General features: G+C 37.2%; 1 protein-coding gene across 1 annotated transcript in view; it reads left to right on the top strand.

The window, feature by feature from the left end:
- Positions 1-15,742, top strand: part of LOC117406017 (unconventional myosin-XVI-like) — a 160,308-nt gene that overhangs the window by 48,667 nt on the left and 95,899 nt on the right. Inside the window, 4 exon segments of the mRNA XM_034009658.3 lie at positions 1,157-1,307; positions 1,768-1,918; positions 6,267-6,377; positions 9,576-9,641. Coding sequence (XP_033865549.3) covers positions 1,157-1,307; positions 1,768-1,918; positions 6,267-6,377; positions 9,576-9,641 — 479 coding nt within the window.

The following is a 15,742-nucleotide window of genomic DNA, read 5'->3' as shown; positions in this document are numbered from 1 at the left end:
CAAAAAAAGTGCTAAAAAGCACATCAGTATTCAAAACTAGTTTAAAAGAACATGTGTTATATCTTACAACCAGTCCCAGTTCCCCTTTCTGCATCATGACTACAGTACATTAACAGAGTGGCAAATACTTCTGTGAAGACTGTCAATGTGTTTGACATTCTTTTCTCATTTCAAATCCTTCATGACAGCAGCATTCACCGCACATGTAATTACTGCCTACACTTCAATCCACACTAATCGATAACTCATTTTAACTGTAGCACTTTCCCAAGGATGCCTACAAGTGAGAAACTGGGGGTGAATGTGATTTGCATTCTCCTGGATTAGTCTGTGTTGGTGTTATTGTCTCATTTACTGTGTTTGATGTATTTATTTATTTATTTATTTGTTTGTCTTTGTTTGTTTGTTTCATTTTACAATGACACTGTTTGTTCTATCTTAAAAAAAACAAAAACTTTATAATCACCTCACACACTGAGTAAGATCAAATCAATAAAGTCTGGCTTTGATGTATAACATTTTCAATAATCACTATTATCTGTATGGGAATTACAAAAAGGGGAATATGTGAATATTGTTTGCAGTGTGATTTCCAGATATTACAATAAGGTTGTAAGTTCAATCGATATACAATACAAGAACTGAATATATAAGCTGAGGAGGTTTCTCAGTAGCCTGACAGATAAAACATAGAATACCTCCTATACAGCGTCTGTGTTTCTCACTACCTAATATTATTTTGAAATAGGAGTGGATAACAAGGCGGACAAGAATCTTTCGCAAGGTCACACAATAAACGAGAGCCTGTTGGAATTTAAACTGGAAACTTGCTGTTCACAGTAGATCATGCTACCTCTGTACAGAAATCTAAAAATACAGTACATTTTTTAAAAAATCACTATATCTCGTTCAATAAATGTATCTGCTGTTTTCTTGAATGTTTTTGTAACAAAGTGGAACACCTTTACCATTTACAGTTTAAAGTAGAATTAATTCAGTGGCCAAGCTCTTAGGATTCCCCTTGCATCAGAGAAGAAAACCATGTTGAGATAGACAACTATGACAATTCTGAATTTTGTGCCTGAATTATAATTGTTCTAGTTGTTTAGGACATACATCATATTGATCATATAATACATGTTTCCTTCATTTGTAGACATTGCTGCTTCTGAGTTTATAGAAGACATGTTATTGAAAGCAGAAACTACCTGGGAAGAAAGAATAAGAGACCCAGCAACTATGTCATTAACACAAGAAGAGCCATATGAAGAAATTATCCATGATGTTTCCATGTCAGTAAAGAAACTGTAAGTATCTATATAGCTGGGATGGTTTTCGTGTCTGGAACTTTGCTTAGCCAAAATGCACTTTCTGGGTCTTTTGTACCAGGAGACATTGTTAGAATATATCTATCTGATCTCCTTTTTATCTATTTATATTGAGACAGTCCCACAAGTTAAAATAATGGCTTCTCTGCATTTTCATGACTTCAATTGGTTGTATTCAAATTGTATTTGAATATCACCAACTCTTATTTAATTGGATTAAAGGCCACGGTTTTATAGTGTTATCCAAACTAAAGTAATAGATTTTTTTTTAAGACGCACAACGTAAGTACATATTCGAGATACATTATTAATTTACTTTCTGTGAATCCAGTAGGAAATCATATGTTTGTATGTACATAATTACATGATTTGTAAAAGTGGTTCCTTTTTTCTATATTGCTAACAAACTGACTGACATTTCTTTTTTACTGCCCTTCAGGAATCCCCTCTCTCTGCCAATCTCCAAGCAGGACAGTCTGCTCGAAAAAGACGCCATGTTCAGAGACACTGCTGGAGGCCTGTGCAGGCAGCAATCTCAAGACAATGGATGTGACAGCCCTTTGGAGAACAACACAAATAAACTGGAACAGGTAATTCTATGAGATGCATAATGATCTACAACATTGCATTTCCTTAGTCCTGTTTAATACTGTAATTACTTGATCGTTTTCTTTACAGGAAGCTATACTTGCAGAAAAAATAAACCAAATCAGGACAACTGTTTTTAAATTGATTTATTTTCAGAAAAATGTGTGTATGCATTAATGCAATACATAATAACATGATGAAAACAAACTGAAGCAAAGGATATACTCAATATTCAAGCCTACTTTAAACTAATGTAGAATTGTAACATTAGTACATCCATCCAGTGTATTACAGTAGTACCAGTAAATGTTCAGTTTTTGTGTTGTACGATTGCATTACAGTAACTATTATGACAATTACAATGCTGCAGCTTCAGCTTGCAGAAGCAAATTCTACTTATTATTTAGAAGTAGCTTTCATTCTTCTTTTAACTTTCCTTGCACTACAGTAGGATATTACTCTCTTTCCTTATTGTAGACAAAAAAAATGCATTCACTTCATTGAATGCTTTACATGTAAAGAATCACCCAAATATGAAAACATTTATAAATCATGTATCTTTCTAATCTGTCAATAACAGCTATTAAGGCTGTGGATTATTTTGCAGCTGTGCGAAGTTCTGAGAAACAGTTGATTAATGCTTTGGGCTTGCTGTACCTCCAGCTCTTTTTGATCAGAATATGCTTAGCTGCAATCACTTTGATATGTTAGTTCCACAATTCCAAAGGCATGAATGTTCAGACAGGCTGACTGGTTCCTGTTGAAAACGATCAAGTAAACAACTCTGAAATGGAAAATATATGGCACAGCAGCAAATGTGTCTGAAATGACAGCCCATCAGTGCATTTATTTGTCACATCTATGATCTGTGGAATCTGAATTTTAGGTGCTGAATCCAGAACCAGGAAAGTCTAAATACTGAGTTTCAAGCTCTGAATCACTGTAAATTGTTCACTACAGTTGTTACTGCTTACCTTTTTCATACTTAAAATTGTATAAATCTCAAAAGTTTGCATGGATATCCAATGATTTATTTTTATTTCTACTGTCTTCTGTATTTATTACATTGTTTGTTCTCTCTAGCTGCTCTCTCCAACTCCACGTACCATACACATACACATACACATAGGGGCAGCAGTGTGGAGTAGTGGTTAGGGCTCTCGACTCTTGACCGGTGAGTCGTGGGTTCAATTCCTGGTGGGGGACACTGCTGCTGTACCCTTGAGCAAGGTACTTTACCTAGATTGCTCCAGTAAAAACCCAACTGTATAAATGGGTAATTGTATGTAAAAATAATGTGATATCTTGTAACAATTGTAAGTCGTCCTGGATAAGGGCGTCTGCTAAGAAATAAATAAATAATAATAATAACATACACATACCCTCCTTCCATACACATATCCTCCTTCCACACACCTCTCAGAGATGGGTTGAACCTGTCCAATTTTAAAGTGCTCTTAATTATTTGATTTAAGCCCACCTGCCAACAATAAATCAATTAAATGGGCCATCAAGCCAAACCCTGTGGTCTTCTGGGCAATGTAGTTTTTTCCTGACTCCCTGATAGTCAGGCCGAGACCTCTAGTGGTTGAACAGTGAAATCACAGGCCATAAAGCTCTTTCCATCCTCAAGCTTATACCGTATAGTGCCCTTAAATGACTTTATTACAAGCTATATAACAATGTGTTGTCTATACCAGGGCTTCTCAGACTCGGTCTTGGGGACCCCCTGTGTCTGCTGGTTTTCATTCCAACTGAGCTCTCAGTTACTTAACTGTACCCTTAATTGAACTGATAATTTTGCTTAATAAGCCTTTTTACTTGTTTTCAGCTCTTAAAAAGTTGCAGATTTCAAATTAGCCATCACATTTTATAAGTAACTTGAACTCTGCAACGTTTAAGAGCTGAAAACAATTAAAAAGGTCTAATTAAGCAAATTATTAGTTCAATTAAGGGTTTAGTTTAGTTAAATGATTGAAAGCTCAGTTGAAATGAAAACTATATATAGAGACCTGAAGACCAAGGTCACTACCTGTCATATACTTCACTAAAGATGCTGACCCTTGCAATTCCTTACTACAATACCATAGTTACATCAGATTGCTAATGATAATTTTTTGGAGATCTTGGGCTCTATGTATCATTGCTTTTTCTTTCGTATCTTGACTTTTTGTAGGTTTTTGTGACTTCGTAGACCTACCCACAATGTATTAAAGTCATTTTCACTCCTTTAACTTAGTTTCATCCCTGCTGCAGTAGTTTAGTTACGACTGTTCGTTTCAAACTACTTTCATATGCAAATGTACGAATCTCATAAGTTGGTAACAAGTCTTTTTAAGACAATTTGGGTGTGTTGAATCCAAATTTGCTTGTTACCACACTGTATTTTAACCATTTAACCCTCAAAATTGCAAATCAATATGACCGCCAATATTTTTGTCATACACATTAGATATTACAACAGAAACTTTTGTAAAAAGGTTGGTAACAACTGTTTTTAACACAATTGGGACCTGCTGAGACCTGGACATGGTTCTTTATATCCATAACATACTTAAATATACAATATTATAACAGGCTGAGGTCATTCTCACCAAGGTGTGTCAGAAGGTGATGGTGCTTCTTAAACACCTTCAGTGCTGTCTTCTTGCTGTGACCAGCAGTGTAAGACGTTGTATCACAACCAGTCAGTGCATGAAATGGAAGCATAGTTTCCAGAACTGCGGGTGTAAATTGTAATTTTTCACAAATGTCATGAATAGGAAAATATTTAGGTTTCTTTGATGTGCCAGCTTTCATCTAAAGCTGTGTACATGTCATTTTGTTAAAGTGAGCCAGCAAAAGAATCAGCACATCAGTGTCCTGGGCTGCAACAACAACACTGTCTGTATCACTGTGGACACAGTGTAAAATAATTATTGTGTTTGTTTCTTCCTGATGAGCACTTAGCTGATTGGTGTGAACCATTTCAGCTGAGGACCATACTTCAGCTTCATCTTCAAATCCACGAGCTAGAATTAGGATTTTGTCATGTGGTGCTTGTTCGATGAGCTGCTCATAGAAATTTCGCAAGGTCCTCCTTATTTTCAGGCAGTGCAATGAAATCCATCAAATTACTTGGAAGAGGCACAGCCCTATCTTCTACCCCTCTGCTGATGGGTCTTGAACCTCTTGATTGCTTTTGCCTTGTTCCACACTTAATTGATTCTTTGTAATATCTATCAAAGACCACATCAATTCTGTTGAAGTCTGTGCCCATCTTAAGAATGGTTTGTATGAATATATTGGCCAGGTCTCCAAATGTCTTAGCTCCTGGTGGCTTTCCTATGACTTGCACCAAAGCCTGTGCATCCATCACAAGACAGCTGAGGCCAGCAGGAGTCACTGATGGTGGACAGTGAACATCACAGGTCAATGCATCTGCCAGTACTGCTTTCATCCCAGTCCGTAGATTGCCATTAGTCTGTGCTAACGCCAGAGGCACAGGCATTAACTCGTGCTTCATGATGTCTCTGAGCTCTTGGTCATGTTTAGCTATTTCTTTCCATGTTTTTTTCCTTAATGTTTTTTTTGGCCCTGTGAAGTGTTAAATAATATTTCCAGATTTTTTTTTTTTTCCATTTCACAAACTAAATTTTGTTTTTGTGGAAATTTGTTTTCCTTTTCTTTTTGGCCGGTGCCATAGTTGCTCGATCCTATTATATTTGCCTACTACTTCTTTCTGTTCACTATACCACTAATTTATCTTTGCCAGAAGGAAGTTCTAAATCTATTTATAATGAGATGCAAATTCCAGTCTTTGCTGTATAATGAGCAGTAATGTATGCTGTTCGTAATCTTCCGGTGATATTACGGTAGTTGTTCACGAAAAAAACCTGTTTAGTACATTGCACGCAAAAATTCGCAGTATTTACAAACACGTAAGTAATATTAGTACATAGAGCCCCATGTCTTCAAAGCTGATTTCACATTCAAATTGTCCAAAATTGGAGATGTTACTGAAAAGTACAATGAACTCACATCCACTGTCATGCAGAAACATTGGAACATGTGTGTCAGGATAGCACCCAGCAATTAGAACCAGCCTACAATCTGTTTGCGTCGTACCAATGCTTTGTTGTGTTTGTTATGCAGCGGATATTGGGAAGTGTGTTTTCTATTTTAATGTAAATGCCACCTTAAAGATGCAGTGACCCACAAACTTCTCCTATTCCATTGATCACTGTATTTTAATACTTTAAATGAATGTGTAAATTATTTCTAACACACACACATACATACATATATATATATATATATATATATATATATATATATATATATATATATATATATATATTAATGTTGCAGCTGAAGCTTATGCCTCCTGCCCCCAACGATGATTTGGCATCACTGAATGAACTGACTGACAGCAGTTTACTCTATGAAATGCAGAAACGGTTTGGAAACAATCAGATTTATGTAAGTATCTGTGCTTGTGAATGAGAATTAATAAATATTAAATAATCTTGTAAATAATTCAAATGTATTCACTAACTGATAATGCAACAGCATTTCAGTGATACGAAATGTATGTACAACCAATAACTGCTTCATAGCCCAACCTTTTTGTTTGCTGGTGTGGCACAGGGTAAGTGATGCAGGAAAACAGAGCCAATACAAGGTGGAGCACAAAAAGGCAAGTCTGTAACTGCTCGTCCAAATGGGCCAGGTTCTTTTCTAGAGTCCTTAAGATCTGGGCTGGCATTGGGCCACCTCACCCTTTCAGTCCCAACATTTACACTATGAACACCAGCACCTTGTAAAATAAGGCCAATTTGGTTTGCACTGGGGTTGCTGTAAAATAGTTCCACTCCATTATATATAACACACATGCCTTGTATAAAACACACCTCTTGTATACTAAGCTATCAAAAACACTATAGAATACTGTTACCTGAGTATGGTGCACAACTTATATAGAAAATGCAACAATTCTCCTATAATTTGTGTGTGTGTGTGTGTTAGTCAGAAAATAACAGGCTTTGGGAAAAACTAACCAGAGTATTTTTAAGGCAAGACAAGTGGTGTTTTCTTTCTTTGTGTGAACCTGTTTAATACTGACAGTGACTCACTGCAATGAACACCCAGCAAGAAAATAATATATAATGAGCAGAGAAAACAATAGGGACTGTGAAAGTTGATGGGCCAAGGGGACAACTAAATCCAATGTGTTGGTCACTAATGAATTCTAATAGATAAATCAGTCAACAGGTTCAGCTGCTGAGCAAACACAAGGATAAAATGACTTGAAATGCTGATAAATTGAATTTGATCATGCTGTGTTTTGTTATACATGGTGTTTTAAAAATTAATTGCAGACCAATTCTGATCTTGGCTCAGAGCTTTTGTCTTAGAAAAACATGTCATACAGACTTTTTACAAAGACAGTTAATTGCTCCAGTACCTTACAGACTTAAAAAGCATAAGAAAGAGGTTTCTTATGGTGATATCCTTAAACTTTAGAATAAAGGGTTATAGTACGGAAAAATGCACACAGATGGTTATGAAGAAAAATATACCCCAGATGTATGTTTTCTCTGATTGTGATTAATTATGTTTGCGATTAATTATGAACTGCCTAAAGAACTTGTAACCTGCACGTGACACCATTTGGGATTTTGAGCACAATCTGGTTTCTATTGGAAAGATCTAGGCAAACCTTTCCAATGTTATTAATCAATATTTGTATGAGCCGATCTCCAGGGTTCCTCCAGTTTTAGTTTCTCAATGTGAGGTTTCCATAGCAATTTTGGAACTTGAGACTTATTTCCCCAAGCCAGCTGGCTGACTGCACACTCACCCGGGTTGCTCTCAGGACTCTTGCAGGCTCCAGCTTGAGTCCATAGCTTTAGCCTGTTACTGAAACCTGTTGCAAGGCTTAGCCACAAGGCTTAGTATACTGTAGTGAGTCCCATAGTGCTGTTGATAGGGCTGACTGTATTATGGAAAGATAGTTGACAAATGTAGTTTTGAATTGTGTATCTATTGTCGCTAACAATAAAACAACTTAATCTTGCTTTTTACAAACTGTCTTCAAATTTTGGGGAGCTCACTGTCACAGGATACAATAATGTTCAACAAGGATCATACTGAATTTTATGCAACTGCAGTACTTGAGTGTATTCTGAGGTGCATTTGAGGGGGAGCATACAGTTAGCATTTCTTCTTTGCTTTCCCTTTACCAGAATCTACTGAATCAATCACCGTTGCTATAGAAACCTCATACTGATCAGCTTCAGGTTCATTTCTTCTCAGAGTAAGGCTTCAACTGTGAAAAAGTACAACGTATTACCAGGGCTGTCATGGGAATTTTAAAATTCATAGTAAAGAAAATTAACCTTGAGGGGCAAGGAGTGCAGTAAACATGGCAACAATGCTAACAGCATCATTGCTCTCTGGAGGATCAGTTTTCTCATAATTTACTTGCTAAATTGACACTTTAAATAAATAGAATATAGATTTTTTTTCTTTTGCCTTAAAGAGCCCTAGTAAATGTTTTGGAGTGACTTTTTCATTTAACTAAATTATATTTACTTGGCAAAACTGAAACATGACCTATTTCCTGTTTAGCTACTCTAAAGTATATTTTGTATAAGTGACACAATCATTACAGGTCAATGCATGCACCACATATGTTTTTTTTTAAGAATAATGGCTCTTATCAAAGTAGTATTACTGTAATAATAATAATAATAATAATAACACCTCTACAAGCACCTATTTTAATTAACAAAACAGCATCTAAATACTGCCCTATTTCTAAACCGACTTCTGCTGTGGAGATGCCTGTGATTGATTTTAAGCTGAAAGGCAAATTTTCACATTTTCCCTTTTGAATAATTCAGTAAAACACATCTCACTGTGTGCATACTAGATGTTGCTGTTCACTCCCTGCATTGGCTAACAACATTACCCCTCTATCTATGTACATGACTTATCTGAATACACATAATGAATAGAAATGAAACACTCACAATCTCTTGACCCTAGAAAGACTTCTTATGACCCGGTGCCTGTCTATACTTTGGTACATCAATTTAAAACCAGATGTACAGTACTCTATGTCTAGATCATTGAAGGAGTGATAACCAAACCTTTAAAATATTTAATTCAGAACAATATGTATTTCACCAACAGTACAGGAAGTGATTATGTGTTTGTTATCTCCTGCAAAGAAAAGCAGCAAATAAAGACAAAAAAACAATAATCAGTACTACAGAAGTGGTTTGTCTTGCTATTAATTGACAGTAATGGTCCACAATATTGATATTAGATGACAATAATAGGCTGGTTTAAAATAGTTATGGATTTGGAGAGCCGTATTTTGAGAATGTTGTTACGCATGTTACACAGTTGTAATTAGGAATTTGATTTTCTCACTGTATTTGGAAAACTATCCCATTGAGTTAAGAGCTGTCAGACTCTGTTTAGCTCTTGCTATTATATGACTATTATACCACTGATAAATAGGTACACCTAAATAACACTGAGGGGCAAGTGCGGGAAACGACAGTGTGCAAAGATCTTCTTTTTCATTATTATATTAATAGCATGTTCAGTAATTTTTACTATACTGTGAAAATCAGTTCATCATTTTTATCTTACCTTAATTTTCAGACTTACATTGGAAATATTCTTTTGCTGGTAAATCCATATAAAAACCTCCATATTTATTCAAGAATGGTGAGTACCTTCTTTTTTTAGTTTTTGTTTTGTGCATGATTATTAGTATTAAGATTAGTACTACAATTAGGATTCAAACTCATATTTGTATTATTTGCATTATTTGTATTATGTGTAAGGTATTAGATTATAGGTAATAGTTATATTAGTTTTAATAGAATTATTGTTGTTGCTGGGTATTCCTGAATTTCCCCTAACTATGCTGGGTATTCTTGAATGACCAAAACATGTAATACTCACTAAATACTTCGAAATATATCCAGTGAGTTATGAAAAAACAAAATATATAATGTGTGAGATTTTGAGAATGTTTTAGAATTATTCAGTTACAATGAATCTTTGCATGACAGGGATCCTTAAATACCTGGATACTGTAAGTATGATGCACTACTTTTTAAATTCGGCATTAACGTCTGACCCTGCAGTCATTAGCTGCTAGATAATTGACCATTGATAAGTTATGTGTCCTGAGCCGAAAGAAGGTCAATTACAGTGTCTCTTTATATCACGGAACAGGTTATAAGGGAGCATGGGTATAGCTCCCATTGTCACCATAATGCCACTCCACTAGCACTTGTCTTACCTATGACTCCTGACTACAGTGTTAAAAAGGGGGAGCACTGTATTATTATTTTATTATTTGTTTATTTAGCAGACGCCTTTATCCAAGGCGACTTACAGAGACTAGGGTGTGTGAACTATGCATCAGCTGCAGAGTCACTTACAACTACGTCTCACCCGAAAGACGGGTCACACAATGAGTCAGTGGCTGAGATGGGATTTGAACCGGGGACCTCCTGGTTACAAGCCCTTTTGTAAATACAAGTAATTGCCACTTTGGAGGATAGTAATGCAATTATAAACTGAACAAATGTTTTTGTCTGTGAAGACATTTTTATATTTTGATATGTCACCAATTAAAGCAGGTTTAGGGTATACAGTACCTGTGGGATTATAACCATGCTACTTGGAACCTGATTGGCTGAGACAATCGCTGAGGTTTATAAATCAAATTAATGTTTCTTGATTAATACCAACTTCTGAACCAGGAATCATTGCCCCAAACCTTTTCTTCATGGCGTTCACACTGCAGTGAATTTTAATGTCACCTCGCTGAATGCCTGTGAGGAGGAGGAGCGATAATAAGAAAAGGAGACATACAGTGCCTTGCGAAAGTATTCGGCCCCCTTGAACTTTGCGACCTTTTGCCACATTTCAGGCTTCAAACATAAAGATATGAAACTGTAATTTTTTGTGAAGAATCAACAACAAGTGGGACACAATCATGAAGTGGAACGAAATTTATTGGATATTTCAAACTTTTTTAACAAATAAAAAACTGAAAAATTGGGCGTGCAAAATTATTCAGCCCCCTTAAGTTAATACTTTGTAGCGCCACCTTTTGCTGCGATTACAGCTGTAAGTCGCTTGGGGTATGTCTCTATCAGTTTTGCACATCGAGAGACTGAAATTTTGGCCCATTCCTCCTTGCAAAACAGCTCGAGCTCAGTGAGGTTGGATGGAGAGCATTTGTGAACAGCAGTTTTCAGTTCTTTCCACAGATTCTCGATTGGATTCAGGTCTGGACTTTGACTTGGCCATTCTAACACCTGGATATGTTTATTTGTGAACCATTCCATTGTAGATTTTGCTTTATGTTTTGGATCATTGTCTTGTTGGAAGACAAATCTCCGTCCCAGTCTCAGGTCTTTTGCAGACTCCATCAGGTTTTCTTCCAGAATGGTCCTGTATTTGGCTCCATCCATCTTCCCATCAATTTTAACCATCTTCCCTGTCCCTGCTGAAGAAAAGCAGGCCCAAACCATGAGGCTGCCACCACCATGTTTGACAGTGGGGATGGTGTGTTCAGGGTGATGAGCTGTGTTGCTTTTACGCCAAACATAACGTTTTGCATTGTTGCCAAAAAGTTCGATTTTGGTTTCATCTGACCAGAGCACCTTCTTCCACATGTTTGGTGTGTCTCCCAGGTGGCTTGTGGCAAACTGTAAACGACACTTTTTATGGATATCTTTAAGAAATGGCTTTCTTCTTGCCACTCTTCCATAAAGGCCAGATTTGTGCAGTATACGACTGATTGTTGTCCTATGGACAGAGTCTCCCACCTCAGCTGTAGATCTCTGCAGTTCATCCAGAGTGATCATGGGCCTCTTGGCTGCATCTCTGATCAGTCTTCTCCTTGTATGAGCTGAAAGTTTAGAGGGACGGCCAGGTCTTGGTAGATTTGCAGTGGTCTGATACTCCTTCCATTTCAATATTATCGCTTGCACAGTGCTCCTTGGGATGTTTAAAGCTTGGGAAATCTTTTTGTATCCAAATCCGGCTTTAAACTTCTCCACAACAGTATCTCGGACCTGCCTGGTGTGTTCCTTGTTCTTCATGATGCTCTCTGCGCTTTAAACGGACCTCTGAGACTATCACAGTGCAGGTGCATTTATACAGAGACTTGATTACACACAGGTGGATTCTATTTATCATCATTAGTCATTTAGGTCAACATTGGATCATTCAGAGATCCTCACTGAACTTCTGGAGAGAGTTTGCTGCACTGAAAGTAAAGGGGCTGAATAATTTTGCACGCCCAATTTTTCAGTTTTTTATTTGTTAAAAAAGTTTGAAATATCCAATAAATTGCATCCACTTCATGATTGTGTCCCACTTGTTGTTGATTCTTCACAAAAAATTACAGTTTCATATCTTTATGTTTGAAGCCTGAAATGTGGCAAAAGGTCGCAAAGTTCAAGGGGGCCGAATACTTTCGCAAGGCACTGTATGTTGTGTCATTTGTAATTTTCTTCCACAGGCTGCCTAATGCAGCCTTATGCTTGTAGTCAAGTGTGAGGAATAAATAAGCCACTCGTCGGTCTCTGTGTGAAAGCTTATTTGCTTGGCTAGAACCTGCATGCTGTGATGTGCTCAGCTCAATCAGATGGCTAGCAAGGACTGCTGTGTAACCTTTAGGACTGTGTCATTAAACAGAGCATGTATCCACCTTCTGCTTTCATGATGTCTGTCTTGCTGATAGTACATCAATTGGAAGAGAACTGGAAAAAGGTGGTTCAGCATGGTTACAATACATTTTCAAATAAGCTATTTGGTGAAAATGTTGTTAAATAAAAAGCCGCTTTTTATGATTTCATGTGATATTTATAGAATGTACATTTTGGGGTATTATTCGAAGGCTGGTTAGCAGCAGGAATAGCAGACACAGAGGCAGAATATTGCAGTCCAGCACTTCTCTCACACTTCTATTTTACAATTAAATAAACAAGGTTAAACAAACCTATCTATATAAACTAGCATCCAAGCAAAGGCTACCTCAGCAAAGGTAACCCCAGAACAATGGCTGGCTTCTCTTTTATTCCATGTGGCTTGGTATAATTGACTGTCAATTAATCAATTAGGACCAGGACACATTCTGCAAATGGATATTACCAGGATGGGATTTTAAACCTGCCAAACATTAATTCAAAAACCTATACATTTATTCACAACTGAACAACACACAATATATACACTTCATACTTGCTCAGGGCCTTAGCCCTGGTACAGTTTGTCTACTATTTTTATTGCTATAAAACACCATTTCATTTCCAACACTTATCTTTCAGTGGTACAGTCGGCACCACCTAAAGGGGATTTCTGCTTAAATGGGATACTCTGGGAGACGCTATTTATGTTGTTTAATTTATTTACGTCACTTTGTTTAATTGGGATACAGTATTTTCAAATGATGAACGGAGATCGCTTTTCAGAGCAAGACAGAAAGCGTAACACAGTGCGGTGAGTGCATGATTAAGTTGTGACTTGCATAAACCACGTAGCAAAGAAATTTGGCATGTTAACACCGCAGGCGCCACGCCTTGTGATAAGATGTGATTTCATTCTTTTTCATTTCATTAAGAAACAAAAAAGTGTGACTAAGGTCATCTCAACTGCCTCTCGTTTAATTGGGACGGCCACTTATTTGGGATAGTTTTCCTTCTCCCGAATCGTCCCAATAAAGCGGCGCTTACTGTATCATATAAAATTTGCTCTGATACCATTTAAGAAATATGTAATGCTAATAGTCATTATAAATCAAGTTTGAGAAGTCACTGTTGTAGATGTCGTCCTTTGTGTAGAACATACAGCAGAATTAAAAAGTATGTGTAATTCTGGTTCCTGAATACATTATCTGTTTTTGTGATTTGATAATAAGTTAATACATTGTGTATAGGGTGTGTATACGTCATTAAGCAACTTGAGCAGCCAGAACCACCTTTGCTTCACAGGCCTCTGACCCAAACGGCAGGAGATGGCATATGTTATACTATAAGAGACACCCTGCACACAACATCTTAACTTATAAAGGAGTCTGGATCAGTACCAGTCGGTAACCATCCCCTTCACTGTCACATCTCTCTGCCGAATACTGCCCCAGCTACCGCCTGTCATTTCTACTGAGGCACTCAGCTCTTGGATTCTTGTAACTTTTAAAAAATATGAGATACTTAATAGTATTTTACCTGTTCCTTTTGCACCTTTGGGGAATAGGCTTTTACTACTCCATTTTTTATAGGTCAAACCTATTTTGGTAACAATCATGACAGCATGACATGATTAAAACACACTATTGAAAATTTCCATACAATAGTGGTCTGTCTGAATGGGATGGGAGGGAGCGAGGGGGTGGGGGGGTCTACATTGTATTGATGTTTTGTGGGTGGCCGTTTGTGGCAAAGTGGTTAACTGTGTACAGGAGCAGGAATGCAGCAGTGATCGATGAACAGACAGACAACGATAATCCAAATGCAATGATATTTTATTTTGCAATCCAATTGGTCTGATGACCCAAATACAGTAAATAATAACAATGTTAACCGGCAATACAACAGCGTGTATTGCTCTATTTTAATCCACGGGTTGGTCCCAAAATAATAGTCCCGATCTTATACACCCACACGTAACACAAAACACAAACACAAGTCCACAGGGAGTGCTAAAGTGCTTGTGGTGTAAATACAGTTATTCATGAAACAAAGTGCAGTGATGTCCGGGTAAGTTCTGGCCTTTGGCGACAGCTCCGGATTGTGTTCAGCCATCTAATAATAACAAACAGTATATTCTTTAGACATGACAATAAACAAACAAAACACTCATGATAATAATTCACGTCTTTCCTTCCGGTTCAGCTTAACCATAACAAGGAATAGATCACTTTGCTACGCCCACTTTTGTACCGTCAATCATGACCCCTTGGTTAACTAGTGCAACCGCTCCTCCAATCCATGGCTCCAGGTCGATAAGTTAGTGTATCGTAGCTCCACCCCCTTTCTAGATGACCGACTTCCTTCTAACCCTGAGAATGAATTGTCTGGCTATCCAGTCCAGGGCACTCTGTTCCCTTTACATAGCGCCCTCACAGGGGGAGAGATTTATCACCAAGAATCATTCTGTCTCTGCCACACTGTGTTATATTATATACTGTATAAAGCTGTAAAGGTCAATGGTACAACAAGCTTCCCATTTCCCTGTCAGTTCTCTGAGCTTTGTTAAATTTACAGCATTAATGCACCCAGGAAGGGTAATCTGTATCCATCAATCTCATGGCAAGTAAAGGGGTCATTTGAATTCATCAACTGCTGCTGTTCTTTTTACCTCTTTGCCACGATTACTCTCAATGTCCTTCCAGTGTCCTCACAATCATGTCTGCTGCACGGCGGGTGAATATAATGGGTCTGTGGCCTTGTAATAGGATCTCAGCGGAGGCCGGTATAGAGCATCTTATTTCTGAAATGAGCTTCAATAGATTCTAAATGTTATTTTCACATCAAACCATACTTTTTTGTGAATTATTCATGTTAATGTTCTAGTGTGTGGCAGACTGCTATGAAGAAAAGCCCTGAGGAGCTAAATACACTAAATATGTACAGTAAATATTCTAGTGGTAACCATTGAACCTTAAACATTAAACGGTGGTCATCAATGGTATGAACATAGCAATGTTACTTCATTTATGGATTTCTAAAGACAATACTGCCATTAAAGGAATGATAACTAAGGATTTGAAATCCATTGTCTTAATTCTTATTGGAAGTATA

The sequence above is a fragment of the Acipenser ruthenus genome, chromosome 9, assembly GCF_902713425.1.
Source record: "Acipenser ruthenus chromosome 9, fAciRut3.2 maternal haplotype, whole genome shotgun sequence".
NCBI classification, from domain to species: domain Eukaryota; kingdom Metazoa; phylum Chordata; class Actinopteri; order Acipenseriformes; family Acipenseridae; genus Acipenser; species Acipenser ruthenus.
This window is presented reverse-complemented; position numbering and strand designations above follow the sequence as displayed.